The sequence below is a fragment of the Anguilla anguilla genome, chromosome 10 (genome assembly GCF_013347855.1).
Source record: "Anguilla anguilla isolate fAngAng1 chromosome 10, fAngAng1.pri, whole genome shotgun sequence".
Classification (NCBI taxonomy): Eukaryota; Metazoa; Chordata; class Actinopteri; order Anguilliformes; family Anguillidae; genus Anguilla; species Anguilla anguilla.
In genome coordinates, this window is record NC_049210.1 from 3,803,008 (window position 1) to 3,820,693 (window position 17,686).

At 54.3% G+C, this 17,686-nt stretch overlaps 1 protein-coding gene across 1 annotated transcript in view; it reads left to right on the plus strand.

The window, feature by feature from the left end:
• The window catches only part of ssh1a (slingshot protein phosphatase 1a), a 31,505-nt gene extending 18,810 nt beyond the window's left edge, over nucleotides 1–12,695 (plus strand). Inside the window, exons 4-16 of the mRNA XM_035379113.1 lie at nucleotides 2,836–2,900; nucleotides 3,168–3,289; nucleotides 3,739–3,807; nucleotides 4,458–4,523; nucleotides 5,698–5,892; nucleotides 6,404–6,497; nucleotides 6,667–6,795; nucleotides 7,096–7,142; nucleotides 7,272–7,418; nucleotides 8,243–8,443; nucleotides 9,079–9,643; nucleotides 9,779–9,913; nucleotides 10,978–12,695. Of these exons, the coding sequence (XP_035235004.1) occupies nucleotides 2,836–2,900; nucleotides 3,168–3,289; nucleotides 3,739–3,807; nucleotides 4,458–4,523; nucleotides 5,698–5,892; nucleotides 6,404–6,497; nucleotides 6,667–6,795; nucleotides 7,096–7,142; nucleotides 7,272–7,418; nucleotides 8,243–8,443; nucleotides 9,079–9,643; nucleotides 9,779–9,913; nucleotides 10,978–12,351 (3,209 nt within the window). The 3' untranslated portion in view covers nucleotides 12,352–12,695. The remainder of the gene's footprint in view (nucleotides 1–2,835; nucleotides 2,901–3,167; nucleotides 3,290–3,738; nucleotides 3,808–4,457; nucleotides 4,524–5,697; nucleotides 5,893–6,403; nucleotides 6,498–6,666; nucleotides 6,796–7,095; nucleotides 7,143–7,271; nucleotides 7,419–8,242; nucleotides 8,444–9,078; nucleotides 9,644–9,778; nucleotides 9,914–10,977) is intronic.
• The last annotated feature ends 4,991 nt before the right edge of the window (nucleotides 12,696–17,686 follow it).

Genomic DNA, 17,686 nt, shown 5'->3' on the forward strand with positions numbered 1-17,686 from the left:
GGAGGGAGGGAGGGGGGGGAAGGGAGGGAGGGAGGGGGGGAAGGGAGGGAGGGAGGGAGGGAGGGAGGGAGAGACAGACAGACATTCTTTGCTTTCAATCACACGCCCATCCCACCACTGGAGCCAAGTACCAGCCAACACAAGTGCCAACACAAAATGGCAAAGACAGCCGATACAAGAGGGGCAAAAAGTGTGAAGACGGCCGACGCTAGAGGGGCAAAATGGCAAAGACAGCCAGTACAAGAGGTCACCCGGGGTTCTAATTGGTTTGAATGAGCCGAATGGGTTTTTGTTAAAAATATGAGGAGCACGCTCAGTAATGCACCTGTCATGCAATCTCATTTCTCCTGCTTCTCACACCTTGTTTTTAAAACGCAGAACCAGCTGCTCGTTGGCCTGCATGTTTATACGTTCGTTATGCAATCCGAACTCCCTCCCCCGTTGACCGTGCCAGGTGCGGGAGGAAGCTCCGTGATGGGGCGGGGGGGGGTGGACGCCGTTGGCGAGCGCGTTCCAGGGGCGAGCGGGGGGGTTTAAGCAGGTGAGCGCGTAAGTACCACGCGGGCCAGCGAGGAGGACGCCCTGATCCCAGACTCGGGAACACGGAGGCGGCGTGACTCGGAAGGCGCTGGGTTCTCGCCCCCCCCGAGTCGGGGCAGCAAGCTCGCCGTGCGACCGCGGCGGGTCGTGAGATCCGGCGTTTTTTTATATAGCGCCTTCTCTCTCGGGCCTGCTCCCCGGATTCGTGTCGCCCGCCCCCCTGTTTGTTTGCGGTTAATTGGCGGTTGCCCAGGGAACGGAATTCCTTTCGGTCGGGACGGGACTGGGCGTGGAGCGTCCGCCCCCCCCCCTGCTGACGCGTCCTGTACCGTATGTTCCCAATGCGTGTGCCCCCCCCCCCCCCCCCAGCCCCCGTGGGGCTGACGCATCGGGCGTGATGTCATCTCGCGTTTTTGTTTTACGGGAGCTGGTATGTGGGTGGCAGCGAGGGGGGGGGGGCGTGGGGATGAGGAGGGGGGGAGCATGGGGGCCTGCGTCTCTTGCGGCGTTAAATCCAGCAGGTTTTTTGGGCTCGCCCCAGAGACAGCGCCGCACCGCGCGGTTCGGTTCTTTGGGCTGAAGCAGGGCCGCCGCGTCACGGTGAGACGGTTCGCGGGTAGGCGCTCCGCCAACTGACCTCGCCGCCGCGTTTCGACTGATCGGGAAATTTGATTGGCTCATTCAGTCTATTAGACTGACAGGTTAGGTCCATTTCTCATTGACACGTCGAGCTGGATTTTAAACAGACACAGTCTGTTTTTCAGTCCTGTTGCTATAAAGACCGCTAGGCCTTATATCCTCCGTGCCAAAACAAACACGTTTTTTTCCTTTGCGTTTACTTAAATCCGAGAGTCGTGTCAGTCGGAGGGCTGGTTTGAGAGAGGGCATGTCAGAGAAATGGAATCTGTGCGGATAAAAAGAAAAAATGGGTAAAAAAAAAAAAGAAGTGATTAGATTTTTTTTTTCCGTCTCTGAGTTGTGTAACCCCTGCGTGCTGGCTGAGCCAGTTCTCCGCTGATTGACACGAGGCAGCGTCTGGCGCACGGACCCTGGGGGGCGGAGTCAGGGGGCGGGGGGGGCGGAGTCAGGAGGCGGAGTCAGAGAGCGGGCTCTGGTTTCAGAGCTGTCAGTTGAATGCTCTCGCTCCCCGTGTGTCAAATCAAGGAGACGCTCACAGCGGCACGTTGCGAGCCGTGGTCCTCCACGGCGGTACTGCTATCGAGAAATAGCGTGCGTGAGCTGCGGGCGCTGCGGGCTCTGGGCTGCTGCGCTGGAGCTGCGTCGGGCCTGCCTGCGTCGCCCCGGGGGGACGTTACCGCCGGAGAGAAGCAGCGAGGCAGGAGGCGGAGCTCCAGGTGCCTCCACCGCATGCCCCCCCCCCCCCCCCCAGCGACCAATCACAGCCCCCCCCGGTCCTGGATCGTAACTCTTAATTGGCAGCTGGCAGCGGCCCGTCAGAAAAACGGCGTCGGCCCAGAAACGGGAAGCGAGAACGCTCTCCGTGCGCGCCTGTGATTTACGACCCACCCGCTTTGGCGGTTTGCGGAGTGGCGGGTTGTCCCCGACGATCTGTCAGCAGGTACGGCGCTAGCCTGAGGCCGGCTACGTGTCAGTAAGCACACGCCCGGGAACGCACGGCGAGTTGGCGGGCAGGGCGGGGGGAGGGGCCACCCGCGCGTTCCTGGAGAGCTCGCTCGCTCGCTCTGGGGGGAACACGCTCCGCTCGGGGCTGCGTCGGCCCGGCTGGAACACGCTCTTCGCCCTGGCGCCGTCACCTGCAATCGAAACCCCCCCCCCCCCCCCACCCCCCGCGGGCGGGGCCTGCTTGTTTGTTTTTCTTGTTCCGGAACATTCTGTCACTGACTTGCCCTGGGATCCCTGCTTGGTGCCCTCGTAAATCAGCGACCGGTCGACGTTCGTATTAATTAATTTGTTCGTTATTTTTTTTGGGTTTTTTTCGCCCCAGGCTCTGGGGGTTGTGTCATTCGTTGTGTAATCCGCGCAGGAGGCTGTTTTTGGCTTTTTGCGGAAGGTTCCGGAGGGCTGGTGGGTTTCTTCCGAGCGGGTTGCTTTTAAGTACGATAAGGGTTTATGGTGATTATTGTTTTTTATTATTATTATGCAGCTTTGCCAAAATCACTGGGCTCCAGGGAGCTGTGTGCTGCTCTTGAGCGCCTCACTGTGGCCGTTCTTGTGAAGAACAGGCTGCAGCCTTGTGACAGAGAGCCCGTAGTCCTTCGCTGGGGTGACGGAAGCAGGCTTTGTGACTCTTGTGTGTGTCGTCCTCCTCCGCAGGTGACCTACCTCAGCACCTGCAGGTGATGATAAACATCCTCCGCTCGGAGGACCGGATCAAACTGGTGAGAACAGAACCGCGCCGTGGACCTTCCTGACAGGCAGCTGTGTGTGTGTGTGTGTGTGTGTGTGTGAGATAAGCATACTGCAAGTCAGGGAGAGTTTCTGCGTAAGCGGTGTGTATGTGTGTGTGTGTGTGTGTGTGTGTGTGTGTGAGAGAGAGAGAGAGGTGAGCGTACTGTGAGCATGTGTTTGGGAGGATGTGGTTGAGGAGATAAGAGGATGTGAGGGTCAGTGTGAGGAGGTCTAACCGCCGCCCCCCCCCCCCCCAGGCGGTGCGGTTGGAGAGCGTGTGGTCGGACCGCGTGCGCTACATGGTGGTGGTCTACACCAGCGGCCGACAGGACACAGAGGAGAACATCCTGCTGGGCATGGACTTCATCAACAAGGACAGGTAGCGGGTCCTACACCCTGCACTATTCTCCTCTACATACACACACCTGGGGGCATTCTCCTCTACACACACACACACCTGTGGGTATTCTCCTCTACACACACCTGTGGTAAATGTGGAGTTCTAGGTTATTGCAATCAAACCTACAGCCTTGGAGTTGTGAGGCCTGTAAGAGTTATTGCGTCTGTTTGCAGTAAAAGCTTACATTATTATTGTAATTGTTTGCAGTAAAAGCTTACATTATTATTGCTTTTGTTTGCTGTAAAAGCTAATGTCACTACTGCGTTTGTTTTCGGTAAAAGCTAGCAGTATTATTGTCACAGTAAAAGCTAACATTATTATTGTGTCTGTAGTAAAAGCTAACATTCTTAAAGTCATTGTAAATGCTAACGTTATTACTGTGTTTATTCGCATTAAACGCTAACGTTTTTTATTGCGCTTGTTTGCAGTAAAAGCTGCTCCATAGGAATGGTGCTGCCCCTGTGGAGCGACACCAAGATCCATCTGGATGGAGACGGGTGAGCACCAGTTGATCATCTTTAACTTGATCTGTATCGCCCTCTGCTGTCCGCTGACGTGAAGTGCGGGGAGGGGGAGGGAACGTGGAAGAATTATTCAGTCATTCATTCCAGTGGCACGTGATGTCATCACTTGGTTCTTCCACCTGTTTATTTGACATGAGGCGGGTTTTGGGGAGGCTGCAGGTGGAGGTCTTCGCTTGTGCGTGTGTGTGTGTGTGTGTGTGTGTGTGTGAGTGTGTGTGTCAGAGAGTCTCACTCTGGACTGCGGAATGTTCCGGAAAAACACCTGCCTGCCTCCTGCCTCATCTTGCTTTTCTCAGCGTTCTGGAAGCATTAAATTCCCCAATTCCTCTTCTGATACGTCAGCCCAGCGCGCCTTTTCACTTGATCAATCCATTTTTATTTATACAGTGTATTTTATAAAGAATTTTTCACAATGTGCTTCGTAGTATATCCTGGCCTTAGAGCCCCACAAAGCAAGCTAGAAGCAGCAGAGGCGAGGGAAGAACTCACTGCCCGTACAGCACGTAGGAAGAAACGCTCAGGGTGGCCATTTTCACAGCGACAGTTTAAACACCCCGTTTGCTGTCATGTGACCGCGGCTGACCTGACGTGACCCCCCCCGTTTTTTGTCTCCTCGCCCCCAGGGGATTCAGCGTGACGACGGCGGGGCGGACGCACATCTTCAAACCCGTGTCTGTCCAGGCCATGTGGTGAGCCAATCAGCACCGCCGTTTTATCCTCCCCCAAATCCTCCAGCCGCGTGTTCCGACGTCGGTTTTTTGTGCCTTCAAGGTCACTGAATGGAAATGGTGCATTGGTCAAATATCCCCCCCACCCCACCCCCCCGCCCTTACCCCTGACTGGAGAGGGAGGAGGCCTGGGATGTGTGGGAAATGTAGTCTGAGAAAACAGACGCGTCCATCGCGTTGAGGAATTCGAACAACAAAAAAAACACACAACTGAGGAAGCCGGTCGAGGATTCTGTTTGTGCTACAGGGTGCCTCGGCTGAGCGCTGAGCCCCTGCGCCATCTAGTGGCAGACGGCCGCGAGCGCAGCGACGGTGTAAAAAACAAACGTGCCCACCGCAGAAAAGCGCCATTGTGGAGTGCCGTCTGTGACGTCATGGGGAGAGAGGAACATGGAATGGTTCTGAGCCTTTTGGAAATTATGCGTTAGGAAAGAAAATGAACTTAATAAACTTGTTTTTCTATGTGTTCCTCTGAGTGTTTATGTAGCGAGGTGTAAATTAGTGCTGTGGAGACTTGTTTTTAGGTTCCTACCGTAGCTGAACCTTAGCAGGAGGAAGTTGATGGGATTCAAACACAAAATAAGAAAACCAGAAAAAAAAACTGGCCAGATGTGTGCGATTCATAGTGTTCAGGTTGCAAACACACATCCCTTTTTGTTTGAACCCGTGAACCCGTGTTCAGCAGTTGTCTACGATCATGAAAATGCACTTTTGTACGTCGCTTTGGATAAAAGCGTCTGCTAAATGAATGTAATGTAATGTAATGTTTGTCTGTCTGTCCCATTTAAACTGGGATAGCTTTAGCATCCGGGCAGCTGTACTGATGAATTTAGCCCCTTCATACTGTAGACCAGTGCTCTCAGGGACACATTTAGCATGTAGCATGTAGCATGTAGGATTTAGCAGACGCTGCTCTCCCGAGTGAGGTCCAGGTGCCTGTATCGAGGCTAGAAGAACAGCCGCTGGGAATAGCAGCCCCAGACTTGGCTGTAGTGGAGGAGAGCGGAAGACCAGGAGCTTTTCCTGTGCGTGTAAACTGCCCGCCCCCGCGCTGGGCCGTCGAGCGCCGAACCGACCGCGGCGTAGCACGGCCACGCCCCCTGACTGACTGGCGGCGTGTTTTTCGGGGTCGCAGGTCGGCGCTGCAGATCCTGCACAAGGCCTGCGAGGTGTCGCGGCGGCACAACTACTTCCCCGGCGGCATGGCGCTCACCTGGACGGGCTACTACGACAGCTGCATCGCGTCCGAGCAGAGCTGCATCAACGAGTGGAACGCCATGCAGGACCTGGAGTCCACGCGGCCCGACTCGCCCGCCATGTTCGTCGACAAGTGAGCCCCCCCCCCTCCCCCCCCCCCCCCCCCGACCGCCGCCGCTGCCGCCACCGCCGCCCTGTCCCACCTCTGCCCTCAGCGTGCACAGAGAGCGCGGGACAACAAAAAACTGTCCCTGTTAACCCTAGTAACCCAGCACTGTCACCCTTAACCCTAATAACCCAGCACTGTCACCCTTAACCCTAGTAACCCAGCACTGTCACCCTTAACCCTAGTAACCCAGCACTGTCACCCTTAACCCTAGTAACCCAGCACTGTCACCCTTAACCCTAATAACCCAGCACTGTCACCCTTAACCCTAATAACCCAGCACTGTCCCTGTTCACCCTAATAACCTAGCACTGTCACCCTTAACCCTAATAACCCAGCACTGTCACAGTTAACCCTAGTAACCCAGCACTGTCACGGTTAACCCGAATAACCGAGCACTGTCTCCCTTAGCCCCAATAACCCTGCACTGTCACTGTTAACCCGCTGCCATGGTAACCTGTCGGCATCTCTCCGGCAGGCCCACGGAGCGGGAGCGGACAGAGTGCCTTATCAAAGCCAAACTCCGGAGCATCATGATGTTCCAAGATTTGGAGAATGTTACCTCCAAGGAGGTGAGTGGGGGGTGGGGAGGGGGGTGGGGGGCACACAGACACACACACACACACACACTGTTTGGGGGATGAAGAGTCTTTCAGAGTCTCTCACTAGCGACAGCACTCTGATCAACCCCCCCCCCCCCCACCCAAACCCCCCCGCCCCCCGCTCTCTCTCTCCCCTCAGATCCGCACCGAGCTGGAGCAGCACATGAACTGCAACCTGAAGGAGTACAAGGAGTTCATCGACAACGAGATGCTCCTGATCCTGGGCCAGATGGACAAGGCCACGCTCATCTTCGACCACCTCTACCTGGTGAGTGGGGGGGGGGGGGGGTCAGAGGTCAACGGTCTCGTCTGTGATCGAGGCCACGTCATACGGTCACAGACTTGGCTCGGGGGCGGGGGTGAAGTTTGTAGAGGTGCGAAGCCCGTTACCATGGGAACCGGCCTCGTGTGAGTGACGGGCTGAAGAGGGGGTGGTGTGGTCTCTTAGGGAAGGACGCTGTTGGTGCAAGAAAAGGAGGGTGGGGTGGCAGGTTGGGGGTTTCGGGGTGGGGGGCACGAGGGCGGATGTTTCCCTGTCAGGAAAGCGTTCTCACACCTCTCTGTGCAGGGATCTGAGTGGAACGCCTCCAACCTGGAAGAGCTCCAGGACTCAGGGTGAGTGAAGCTTTCTCTCTCTCTCTTTGTCTTTCTCTCTCTCTCTCTCTCTCTCTCTGTCTCTATCTCTCTCTCTCTCTCTCTCTCCGTCTATCTCTCTCTCACTGCCGACTGCGTTTCGTTTTTCAGCGTGGGGTACATCCTCAACGTCACGCGGGAGATCGACAACTTCTTCCCGGGGACCTTCGCCTACCACAACATTCGGGTGTACGACGAGGAGGCCACGGACCTGCTGGCCCACTGGAACGAGACCTACAACTTCATCATGAAAGCCAAGTAAGCCCCGCCCTCCTGTGCCACAGAGAGGCTGCGCAATGAGAAACCACGGAGACGCCATAGAAACAACAGGGTTCAGAGACACCGTAGAGATACAGAGATTCAGAATGAAAGACCGTAGAGACAAAAGGATTCAGAGAGACACTATAGAAACAACAAGGTTGAGAAATACCATAGAGATAAAAGAGATCCAGAATAAAGGACCATAGAGACAAAAAGATTTAGAGACTACAACAAGGTTCAGTGACACCATAGAGATAAAAGAGATTCCGAATGAAAGACCATAGAGACAAAAAGATTCAGAGACTTCAACAAGGGTCATAGACACCATAGAGATACAGAGATTCAGAATGAAAGACCATAGAAACAAAAAGATTCAGAGAGACACTGTAGAAACAAGAAGGTCCAGAAACAACACAGAGACAAAGGGATTAGAGAGACACCATAGAAACAAAGAGATTTGTAGAGGTACAGTGAGAGACAGCAGAGAGAGAGATAGACAACTGATAGATTCAGGAGGAGACAGAGTCTGTTTCGAGGTGGAAATGAAGACTCTCTAAATGGTCAGGAGCAGCAATTAACCGACCTCCAGCAGCTAGCGCCATGCTAATTACACTTCAAACGGACCTGACGGGAGCTGGCTGAGCGCTTAGCGGCTGGTGGTCAGTCATGTGACCGGGTGGCGGTTGGTGGCGGTTGGTGTGGGGGAAGCGGGGAGGGGGTGTGGGGGTTTTAGGCGGCTGCGTTTACCCTCTCAGCCAGTACCGCCACTGAGCTCCAAAGGGAGAGCTGAGCCACCGCCATTACCGCGTGTTCTCCTGCAGGAAGAACCGCTCCAAGTGTCTGGTGCACTGCAAGATGGGCGTCAGCCGCTCGGCGTCCACGGTGATCGCCTACGCCATGAAGGAGTACGGCTGGACGCTGGAGAAGGCCTACGGGTTCGTCAAGCAGAAGAGGAGCATCACGCGCCCCAACGCAGGCTTCATGAGGCAGCTGGCCGAGTACGAGGGCATCCTGGACGCCAGGTGGGTGGGGGGCTCTGCGGGGGGGGGGGGGGTGTCTCTGAGCCCCACACGAAAAAATTTGAGCTCAGAACTGAAATCGTTGCAGGTCACCTATGAGTGATTCTGTGAAAGCATGCGGGTGTCCCGTTTTTATGTTAAAGTTAAAAATCATAATTGCTGTTCAGATGTTGTTCAGACATTGTGATATATCTGTAAAGATCTCTGTGTCTGTATTAGCACACAGTTGCATGCATGTGCGCATGTCTGTGAGTGTGTGATTGAGCTCATCTGTTATTGAGTAGACACAAGCCTAAGACATTCCTGACATCAAACATATTTACATCCTTTTATTGGCTGTCTTTAACTGTAATTTATTATTAGTGTGTACACGTGTGTTTGTATGTGTATGTGTATGTGTGTGTATATGTGTGTATATGTGTGTGTGTGTGTGTGTGTGTTTGTATGTGTATGTGTGAGTGTATATGTGTGTATGTGTGTGTGTGTGCGCGTGCGTGTGCGTGTGTGTGTATATGTGTGTGTAAGTGCGTGTGCGTGTGCGCGTGTGTGTGTGTGCGCGTGTATGTGTACGTGTGAGTGTATATGTGTGTGTGTAAATGCGTGTGCGTGTTCCTAATATCCCGTCCCTGCCCCCTCAGTAAGCAGAGGCATAACAAGCTGTGGAGGCCCGATGCGGACTGCGAGCTGCCGGACGGCCAGCAGGCGTCGGCCCCGAGCTGTGGCCCCGACGGGCCGGGGGACGTGACCCCGGAGCCCGGGGCCCTGCCCTGCGACGAGGCCTGGGGGGGCCAGGGGTGCGGCGCCTCCCCCTGCCGGACCATCGGGGTGGAGGTGGACCCGGCCGACCCGCCCAACTACAACTACTACTTCCGCCGGCTGTCGGACTCGGCGCTGGACAGCGACCCCTCCACGCCGGTGCGGGCCCCGCCCCTGCTGGACATGGACCGCGTCTTCATCGAGATCGAGGACGTGGAGCGGGACGCGCTGCTGGACGACGAGGGCTTCGAGCGCGACTGCCCGCTGCCCCACTTCGGCGTGCCCAGCGAGGGCACCGCCGCCCAGACCTGCTGCCGCCCGGAGCCCCTGGAGGAGCTCCGCATGCGGCTGGAGTTCAGCACCGTGGAGGAGGAGGACGAGGAGGAGGCGCAGAAGGAGGAGGCCGAGATGGAGGCCCTGGCCCGGCCGGGGGGCCGGGTGGGGGGAGTAGGAGTGGGAGGAGTGGGAGGAGTAGGAGGAGTAGGAGGAGTAGGAGGAGTAGGAGGAGGCGGAGGAGGTGGAGGAGGTGGAGGAGGAGGCGGGGGCGAGGACGGGGGAGGGGATGAAGGGATGGCGGAGGAGGAGGAGGAGGAGGAGGAGGAGAGGGAGGAGAGCGGGCCGGACCCCTCTTGCTCTCCCTCTCTGGCCGCCCTCAATCGCCTTGGAAACGAGAACTCCAACAACAACAACAGCCTCGGCGGGAAACGCAGCTTTGAGGTGAGTGTGGCGCGGCGACGCTCAGCTCCAGGTCCGGTGGGTTGCCATGACTACAGGCATTTGCCGTAGCCACGTACTGCACCACCAGATTTCACTCGTTATTTTACCTCCTCTGTTCAGGAAGTAGGTGAATTAGTGGAATCAGGTTGTGTAGTGCACGGCTGGAGCAGTAACCTGTAGGCACTTGGGCCTGCAGGACCTGGAGTTGAGTATGCTCGACATGGGGCCCCTTATAGCTGAGGTGAGGGACCCTGTTCTTGGAGGGCTGTGTCTGTTTCTGGTTTCTGTTTTCACCGGTCATTCTGGCTTACTTAGCTATGTACACCAGTCTTGGATCACACTCATATCTGACCACAACAAAATATTGAGTGTAGGGGGGAATGTATTTGTTCATTCGTGAGCTTATAGTTAAATGTATGTAAAGATCTTATGAATGATTTAGTTTAATAAACAATTCAGGGCAGGTTTGGCAGGAAGTTCGGAGAGCTCCAGGTTCCAGGAACTGCATTAGCTCACCAGGGCTACATTAGCGCTGGACCCCTACACTGTGGGGTTATCAAGCGCTCATATTTTAGGCCAGAATATTGATGTTATTTCTGTAATCATTCTCCGTAAATACATTTTGTAAAGTAAACCCTTAGGGATACCACTCCCTTTATAAGTCAGTGTAATATATTTTGACATTTTTAGAGCTGTATGTGCAGTTGGTGGATTAGCATTCCTACAAAAAAAACTGGCACCACAGTTTATTCTGTCTGAATGTGAGGCTTCTACTTTTAAACCTCCCATTTCTGTAGATTACAGTGGGTTGTATGTATGGTATGGTTTTTTGAATGTTGGATGATTATGTTTTCACAGTTGGTGGAAGTGAAGGAAAGCTTCTTAGAGTGTGTAATTACTGTTTACGTTGGAAGCGTTTAGCAGACTGTTTTTGCCAAAACAATCTACAGAAGCTTACAGTGGCCAGAAAACCACCAGACCTGGAGATGGTCTTGCAAATTCATTGCGCTGTAGGAACAAGCTGTGCCATGTCTAATATTCTGTTTTCTCCTTCTTCTGTTCAGGAAACTGCCGGCATCAAAAACCCTTACAAATTTAAGCCTTCTTACCAGTCCTGCACTGACTGCATACAGTCCCCGGCTGTCCATCAGCGCTGCGAGCCAATGGCTGTGGACCATCATCGCCTTAACCCCGCCCACCCCTTCAGCGCCCCCGGCGTTTCCGCGGAGGTCCCCGGGATCCCGTTCGCCCCGAGCCTGGCCCCCGGCCCGCCCCCGCCGGGGCTCCTCCCCCGGCCCTGCGGCCCCCGCTGCAGCTCCGCCGGCTGCGGGGCCCCGCCCCTTACCGCCAACGCCCGCCCGGAGGCGTGCCGCCAACGCCAGGCCTCGCCCATGAGCTGCGAGGAGCCGCCGCCGCCGCCGCTGCCGTCGCCGCGGGAACCGCCCTGCGGCCTGGAGGCCGACGGCATGAACGAGGCTGAGGAAGAGGAGGAGGAGGAGGAGGAGGAGGAGGAGGAAGGGAAGGAGGAAGGGAAGGCCCCCGGGGGCCCCGTCACAGAGCTGGCGCTGCTGAAGCTCCACCTGGCGGCGGGAAAGCCGGGCCCCGCCCCGGGCGCCGGCGGCCTCACCGCGCAGCAGGAGTCGCTCATGGAGCTGCAGCGGGCGGGGCTGGTCCGCAAGCGCACCGAGAAGCTGGAGAAGCTCTCGGGCCTGTCCCAGGAGGCCCCGGGGCCCGCGGCGGCGGCGGCGGCGGGGGGCCCCGAGCAGATGGACACAGGCCCCGAGGAGGAGGAGGAGGAGGGGGCGGGGGCGGAGGCGGAGGAGGACATGGAGGTGGACTGCGGCGCCCTGGCCCCGCCCTTCCCCCCCGGCCCCGCCCACGACCACGCCCACGCCCACGCGCTCACGCAGGAGCTCCTGAAGAGCGCGTCGGGCGGGCTGACGCCGGCCTCGTCGCCGCACGGCTCGGCGCTGACGCGCAGCTCCAGCAGCGACAGCCTGCGCAGCGTGCGCGGCAAGCCCGGCCTGGTGCGGCAGCGCGCCCAGGAGATCGAGGCCCGCATGCGGCTGGCCGGCCTCACCCTGCCCTCCCGCCTCAAGCGCTCCAACTCGCTGGCCAAGCTGGGCAGCCTCACCTTCTCCTCCGAGGACCTCACCTCCGCCGCCGACGCCGGCCGCCTCCTCCTCCTCCTCCCCTCCTCCTCCTCCTCCTCCTCCCCCCCCGAGCGGGAGTGGCTGCCCCCGGCAGGGGGGGGGGCCCCGCCTGAAAGCCGACCCCGCTGCCAGCCCCCCGTTTCAGGACCCCAGGAGCTGACCCTTTGGGGCGTAACGAGCAGGGGGGGGGGCGGGGGGGGGGACAACGAGCGGGGACAATCCCGTCAGCGAGACACAGCATGGGACGAGGGGAGTGGGGAGGCCTCCACGAAAAGAATAATGTAATAAACATGTATATAGATATATATATACGTTTAAATATTATAAATATATATTAATATACTTCCACATCATATTTAAGAGAAGAAGAAAAAAAAACATCCAAATCTTGTCCGATAGGTGGTTTCTGGTTTGTAGGCTTTTCTTGCATGAAGCTCAATGAATGTGTGTGCAAGTGAACCTCGTGTGGAAGGGCCCGTTCGTAGCTGCCGATGAAAGGGCATTCATTTCCCCTGCCGACTTCCTGCTTCTGGCCGCCCGGTCAGCTGAGAATCCACACATTTTTAACGTAAACCCGCTTCCCACAGTACTTTTGAGATGGACTGGGTAAAAAAGAAAGAAAAAAAAAAGAACAGTATTTCACTGAGATTACTCCCTCCCCAACTCCCCCCTCCGATCAAGATGGTTTTTATTGACGCTTATAATCCAATCAAGGTTTATTTATTTATTTCCCCTCCCCCTGTTTCAGGTACGACATTTTGTTTTGCATCTTGGGAAATGTAGTCCATTCACAGCAGCACTGCGCGAGATGATGAGTAACACTGTAGGCTTCGCGGTTTTTGGACGTGCTCACCGGTTTGGAGAGAGAAAACGGGAACAGGGGCTTAACCACAGGAGCCGGCCTGCTGAAACGCCTCCATTTCCCAGGGTTCACTGCGCCCACACCACCGGCCCGCCTCCTTTCAGGAACCGCCAACGTCACCCCACCGTCGTCTGGATCTTCGGACAGGACTGCAAATAGCGTTTTTTTTTTGTTTTTTTTGTTAAGGGGTGCGAAACTGCTCCGAGCTACAGAAGGAACTATTACGGGCCTCTTTGTTTTTTTGTTTTGTCCGCCGATGCTCAGCGACCGGTGCTGCTCAGTCGTTGGCAGTTCCATGGTTCCGGAATCCTGCGGAGCAGGACAAACTACTGAGCGCCAAGGTTCCTGAAACACAACATCTCAACTGCTCTTGAAATACGTTTGATAAGGTTAGCAGGTCCCTCGACGGCCAAAAGTCCCTCCGGTGAAACTTGTTTTGAGTACCAATGAAGGTCTTTTGATTTAGTCAGTTTAACCAGTATAAAGATGTATTTTTTAAGGTCACTGCTTCTTATTGGGGGGAAAAATGCCTAAATTGGAAACTATGACACAAGGCACATTAAATTACATTGTTTGCCACTTTATTGCCTCCAATCTGGGCATGACATTGCAAGTTGATTATCTTGTATTTATCTTGATAAAGTTATTTTTCAGATATCAAGTTTAAAACTTTCAACATATCATTATATTTGGAAACAATAAATGGAAAAAAAAAAAGATCTTTACTGGGACAAAATTGACTAAATTAAATGATAACAGAGGGACTAGATGGGTGTCTTCGAGGAAGCCACCGGCAGTCTTTCGGTCGATACCCCGCAACATTTAGGGACATTCTCGATCAAACCGTCAAAGCCATTCCACATTTACAGCAGGAGAGATTTGAAGTTGCCTCACATTTTTATTTTTATTATTCTTATTATTATTATTATTATTTTTTAAAAATTAAAACAAAGTGGCCAATGCCTTCATCTTCCCGGGATACCTAGGTAGCCTAGCTTCCAGCCTCTTCCTTGTCACTGGGGTTAGGGCGACGGTTTTGTATCGGACCCCCTCGCCTCCGTACGCTTTCTCGGTGAAGACGAAGGGTAGTAACTGCTCCTCGTCCCGTGTTGTGCCGTCGCCATACCGACACATCCTCAGAGCTCTGTTCTATCCCACGATTCCTTTTTCCCCGTCTCCGCGGCAGACCCCCCGGGACCCATTCTACCTCTCGATCGGTCGGCACGGGCGCCATTTTGGAATTTCCCCCCACTGCTGTTGGCGGAGAGAAACGGGTTGTGGCCTGGACCGGCCAATCGGTGGCGTGCAGACCCGTCCAGTGTCACTTTAATCAGCTGTATGTGACTCCTGGACTGAGACATGAGTACTGTCAGCAGTGCCGCCATTTTAAATCAGCTGCACTGGATTTGGCGGGGGCGCGAGAAAGCAGAGAAAACGTTACTCACGTGCGCTGCTTTCTGTCTCCACACACTCCATCGCTTCATCACAATCTCCGTTTCTTTGTTGGTGGTCGATCAACAAAGCAGAACTCACCCCCCCCCCCCCCCTTCCAAACTGTTCTGTTTTGCTTCTCTCTGCTCAGTTCTGTGGGGCGAGAGGGTCGTCACATGACCTCCTCCTGGTAGAGGAAAAAGGTGAAAGATTTGGCGTGCGCGGTCGAGCGTGGTTCCCTGCTTTTGGGGGGGGGGGGGGGCGGCGGCTGTGGGGGGGCCCGCGTCCGTGCCCGCTTTTCCTGTGCGTTGCTCTGTGTGTCAGGAGAACCCGGCGCTCTGTCTCCAGCTGTGCTTCTCTGACCGCGGGATCGGGGGCCTGCAGGTCTGGTCTCAGCCCTGCGGCGCTGTGGTCAAAGAGCCCTTTTTACTGAGCTGTTCCTGCCGCCTGTCTCTCACCAGGACCGAGTGCCGGTACACTGAAAACTATCACCTCGTTTGGGCCGGGCCTTGGTTGCGTAGGGAGAGCAGGAAGGGGGGGTTCACGGTGAGTCCAATATCGGATCTTTACAACACTTGCAGCTATTTGGTTGGATTGGACAGGTCTGAACCGCAATGCTGTGGGTCAAACCTTGTGAAACGGCCTGGAAGATGGGGGGACATTATGTCTTATTATGTTTGTCTGTTTCATCTTCTCGCAAACGTTTACACGGAATCTTAAAATGTCCGACTGCTGACACTTCGGAACGGAATTCTCCCGCCTGTGATGTCACAAGTGCCGCCAGATATCCACAGCCCATCCCTCACTTCCTCCTCAGTTCGCACTCTCTGTGTGTCCCTGTTCACGGTGTGTCATTCCAACTGTAAGTTATCCACGTCAACCGAATTTATTTATTTTGGGGGGTTTGTTTTTTTAATTTATTTGAATGAATTAGTACATAATATGCAAGTCTGTTTTGTATACAACCTAATGCTATTCTGCCATTGATTTAATTTTAATTTTTTTACCATACTCTATGCAGTCAAATTGGTGTATCGGAGGCGTGGAAGTTCAGTGTGCGTGTGTGTGTGTGTGTGTGTGTGTGCGTGTGTGTGTGTGTACATGTGAGTGTAACGCGAGCGTTACATGATTACTGTGAATTATTTATGGAAAACAAATGCGTGTGTACATAAACAATCAGTTTGAGCACATGAACAGGTGTACACTGCACACACAGATACTGTATGTAAGTATGTTGGTACACATACGTGTGTACTGCATGCATGTACTGTATGCATGCGTGTACGTACTACATGCAAGTATGTATGTGTGTACATGTACTTGTAAGCTGTGTGCATGTACTGTGCATACATATGTCATGTATGTAATCATGTGTGTACAATGCACAGCGGAAGAGGTGATAGTTGGTGGCTGAGTCTGTTTACCTGCTGATTCGTAGTGAAAAAGACCATTCATGTCATACGTTGGGGTCCTGTCCTTATTTTGAATGCCACACATACTGTTGTTTCCTAAATTGAACTGTAAATCTTCTGTATATACTGTGTGTGTGTGTGTGTGTGTGCGTGTGCATGTACGTGTGTGTGCGTCTGTGCACGCACAAACGCACGCACACAAATCAAACACATGCACAAAACGATGCGTTCTTGCGTACGCATATATCATTGCCATGCACATACGGTTTGCACGTATGTGTGTCCTGGGGGGGGGGGGGATTACTGTTGAACTGAGCCTTCAGCAATACCAGGCTTTGAATTTTGATCAGATCTTACCCAGACTCATTTTGTATGATTTTTTTTAAACGATAACCCCATGATTTCACACAGCTGGGAGAGCCAGCTGACTCGAGCTTGTGGCCATGCTCTGAACCACAGACATTTTTCCGGCTTCTCAAACAATAATAAACATTTTTATTTATTTTTGAAAAGCATGTTTAGCTTCAGCTGCATGCGTCAACAAAATCTGATTCGTATTTAAAAGGGGTGTGTTCTGAGGGCTCCAGTCACTGCGGTATGCCCCCCCTGTGACGTGTACTGTGTGCACCAGTGTTTGTGTGCACATACACGCGCGGCATCACGCGTGTAATATGTAACATACGGTGGTTAGGGGTGATGCTTCTGTTCTGGCTTTCATCTTCAGTTTCACGCCCTTGACACTTCCGAGGCTGATGTCAGCACTTCCCTTTTGTGCGTGTACGGATCGATCGGATGAGTGGAGCTTATCGTCACGGTAACCGTGAGCGTAAACGAGGGGGGGGGCGTTTGGAGAGCTTACCGCGATGCTGAGGATTCGCCTTTTTTTTGTCAGAGTGGCGTGCGGAACTTCTGTGTATACGAACCCCCGCCTGCCCACAGAGATTTCCCAACAACTCAACGCCAACCGAGCGTGCAGTAGGGTCTGTGTTTAGGAGAGGTGACTCAACGCTAACCCGAGTGTGCAGTAGGGTCTGTGTTTAGGAGAGGTGACTCAACACTGACCCGAGTGTGCAGTAGGGTCTGTGTTTAGGAGAGGTGGCTCAACACTAACCGAGCGTGCAGTAGGGTCTGTGTTTAGGAGAGGTGACTCAACACTAACCCGAGTGTGCAGTAGGGTCTGTGTTTAGGAGAGGTGACTCAACACTGACCCGAGTGTGCAGTAGGGTCTGTGTTTAGGAGAGGTGACTCAGCACTAACCCGAGTGTGCAGTAGGGTCTGTGTTTAGGAGAGGTGACTCAACACTAACCCGAGTGTGCAGTAGGATCTGTGTTTAGGAGAGGTGACTCAACACTAACCCGAGTGTGCAGTAGGGTCTGTGTTTAGGAGAGGTGACTCAACACTATCCCGAGTGTGCAGTAGGGTCTGTGTTTAGGAGAGGTGACTCAACACTGACCCGAGTGTGCAGTAGGGTCTGTGTTTAGGAGAGGTGACTCAACACTAACCCGAGTGTGCAGTAGGGTCTGTGTTTAGGAGAGGTGACTCAACACTAACCTGAGTGTGCAGTAGGGTCTGTGTTTAGGAGAGGTGACTCAACACTAACCCGAGTGTGCAGTAGGCTCTGTGTTTAGGAGAGGTGCTTGTGTGCCCCCCCCCCCCCCCCCCGCTGGTGATGCTCAGTTCGCTGCATGTCTGGAGCTGTTCATGACCATTTTGTTTTTGTATTATATTTATACATAAGTGCCTTAACCCAGGAGACCCTAGGCATTGTGCTGTCTCTGTGTGTGTGTCTGTGTGTGTGTGTGTGTGTGTGTGTATACGCGGTCATGTTTTGTCGCTGGCATTAGCAGATTTTTAGGGGAGTGAGCTCATTCGTACACCCCCCCCCCCCCCCCCCCGCCCCCCCCCACCACACTTC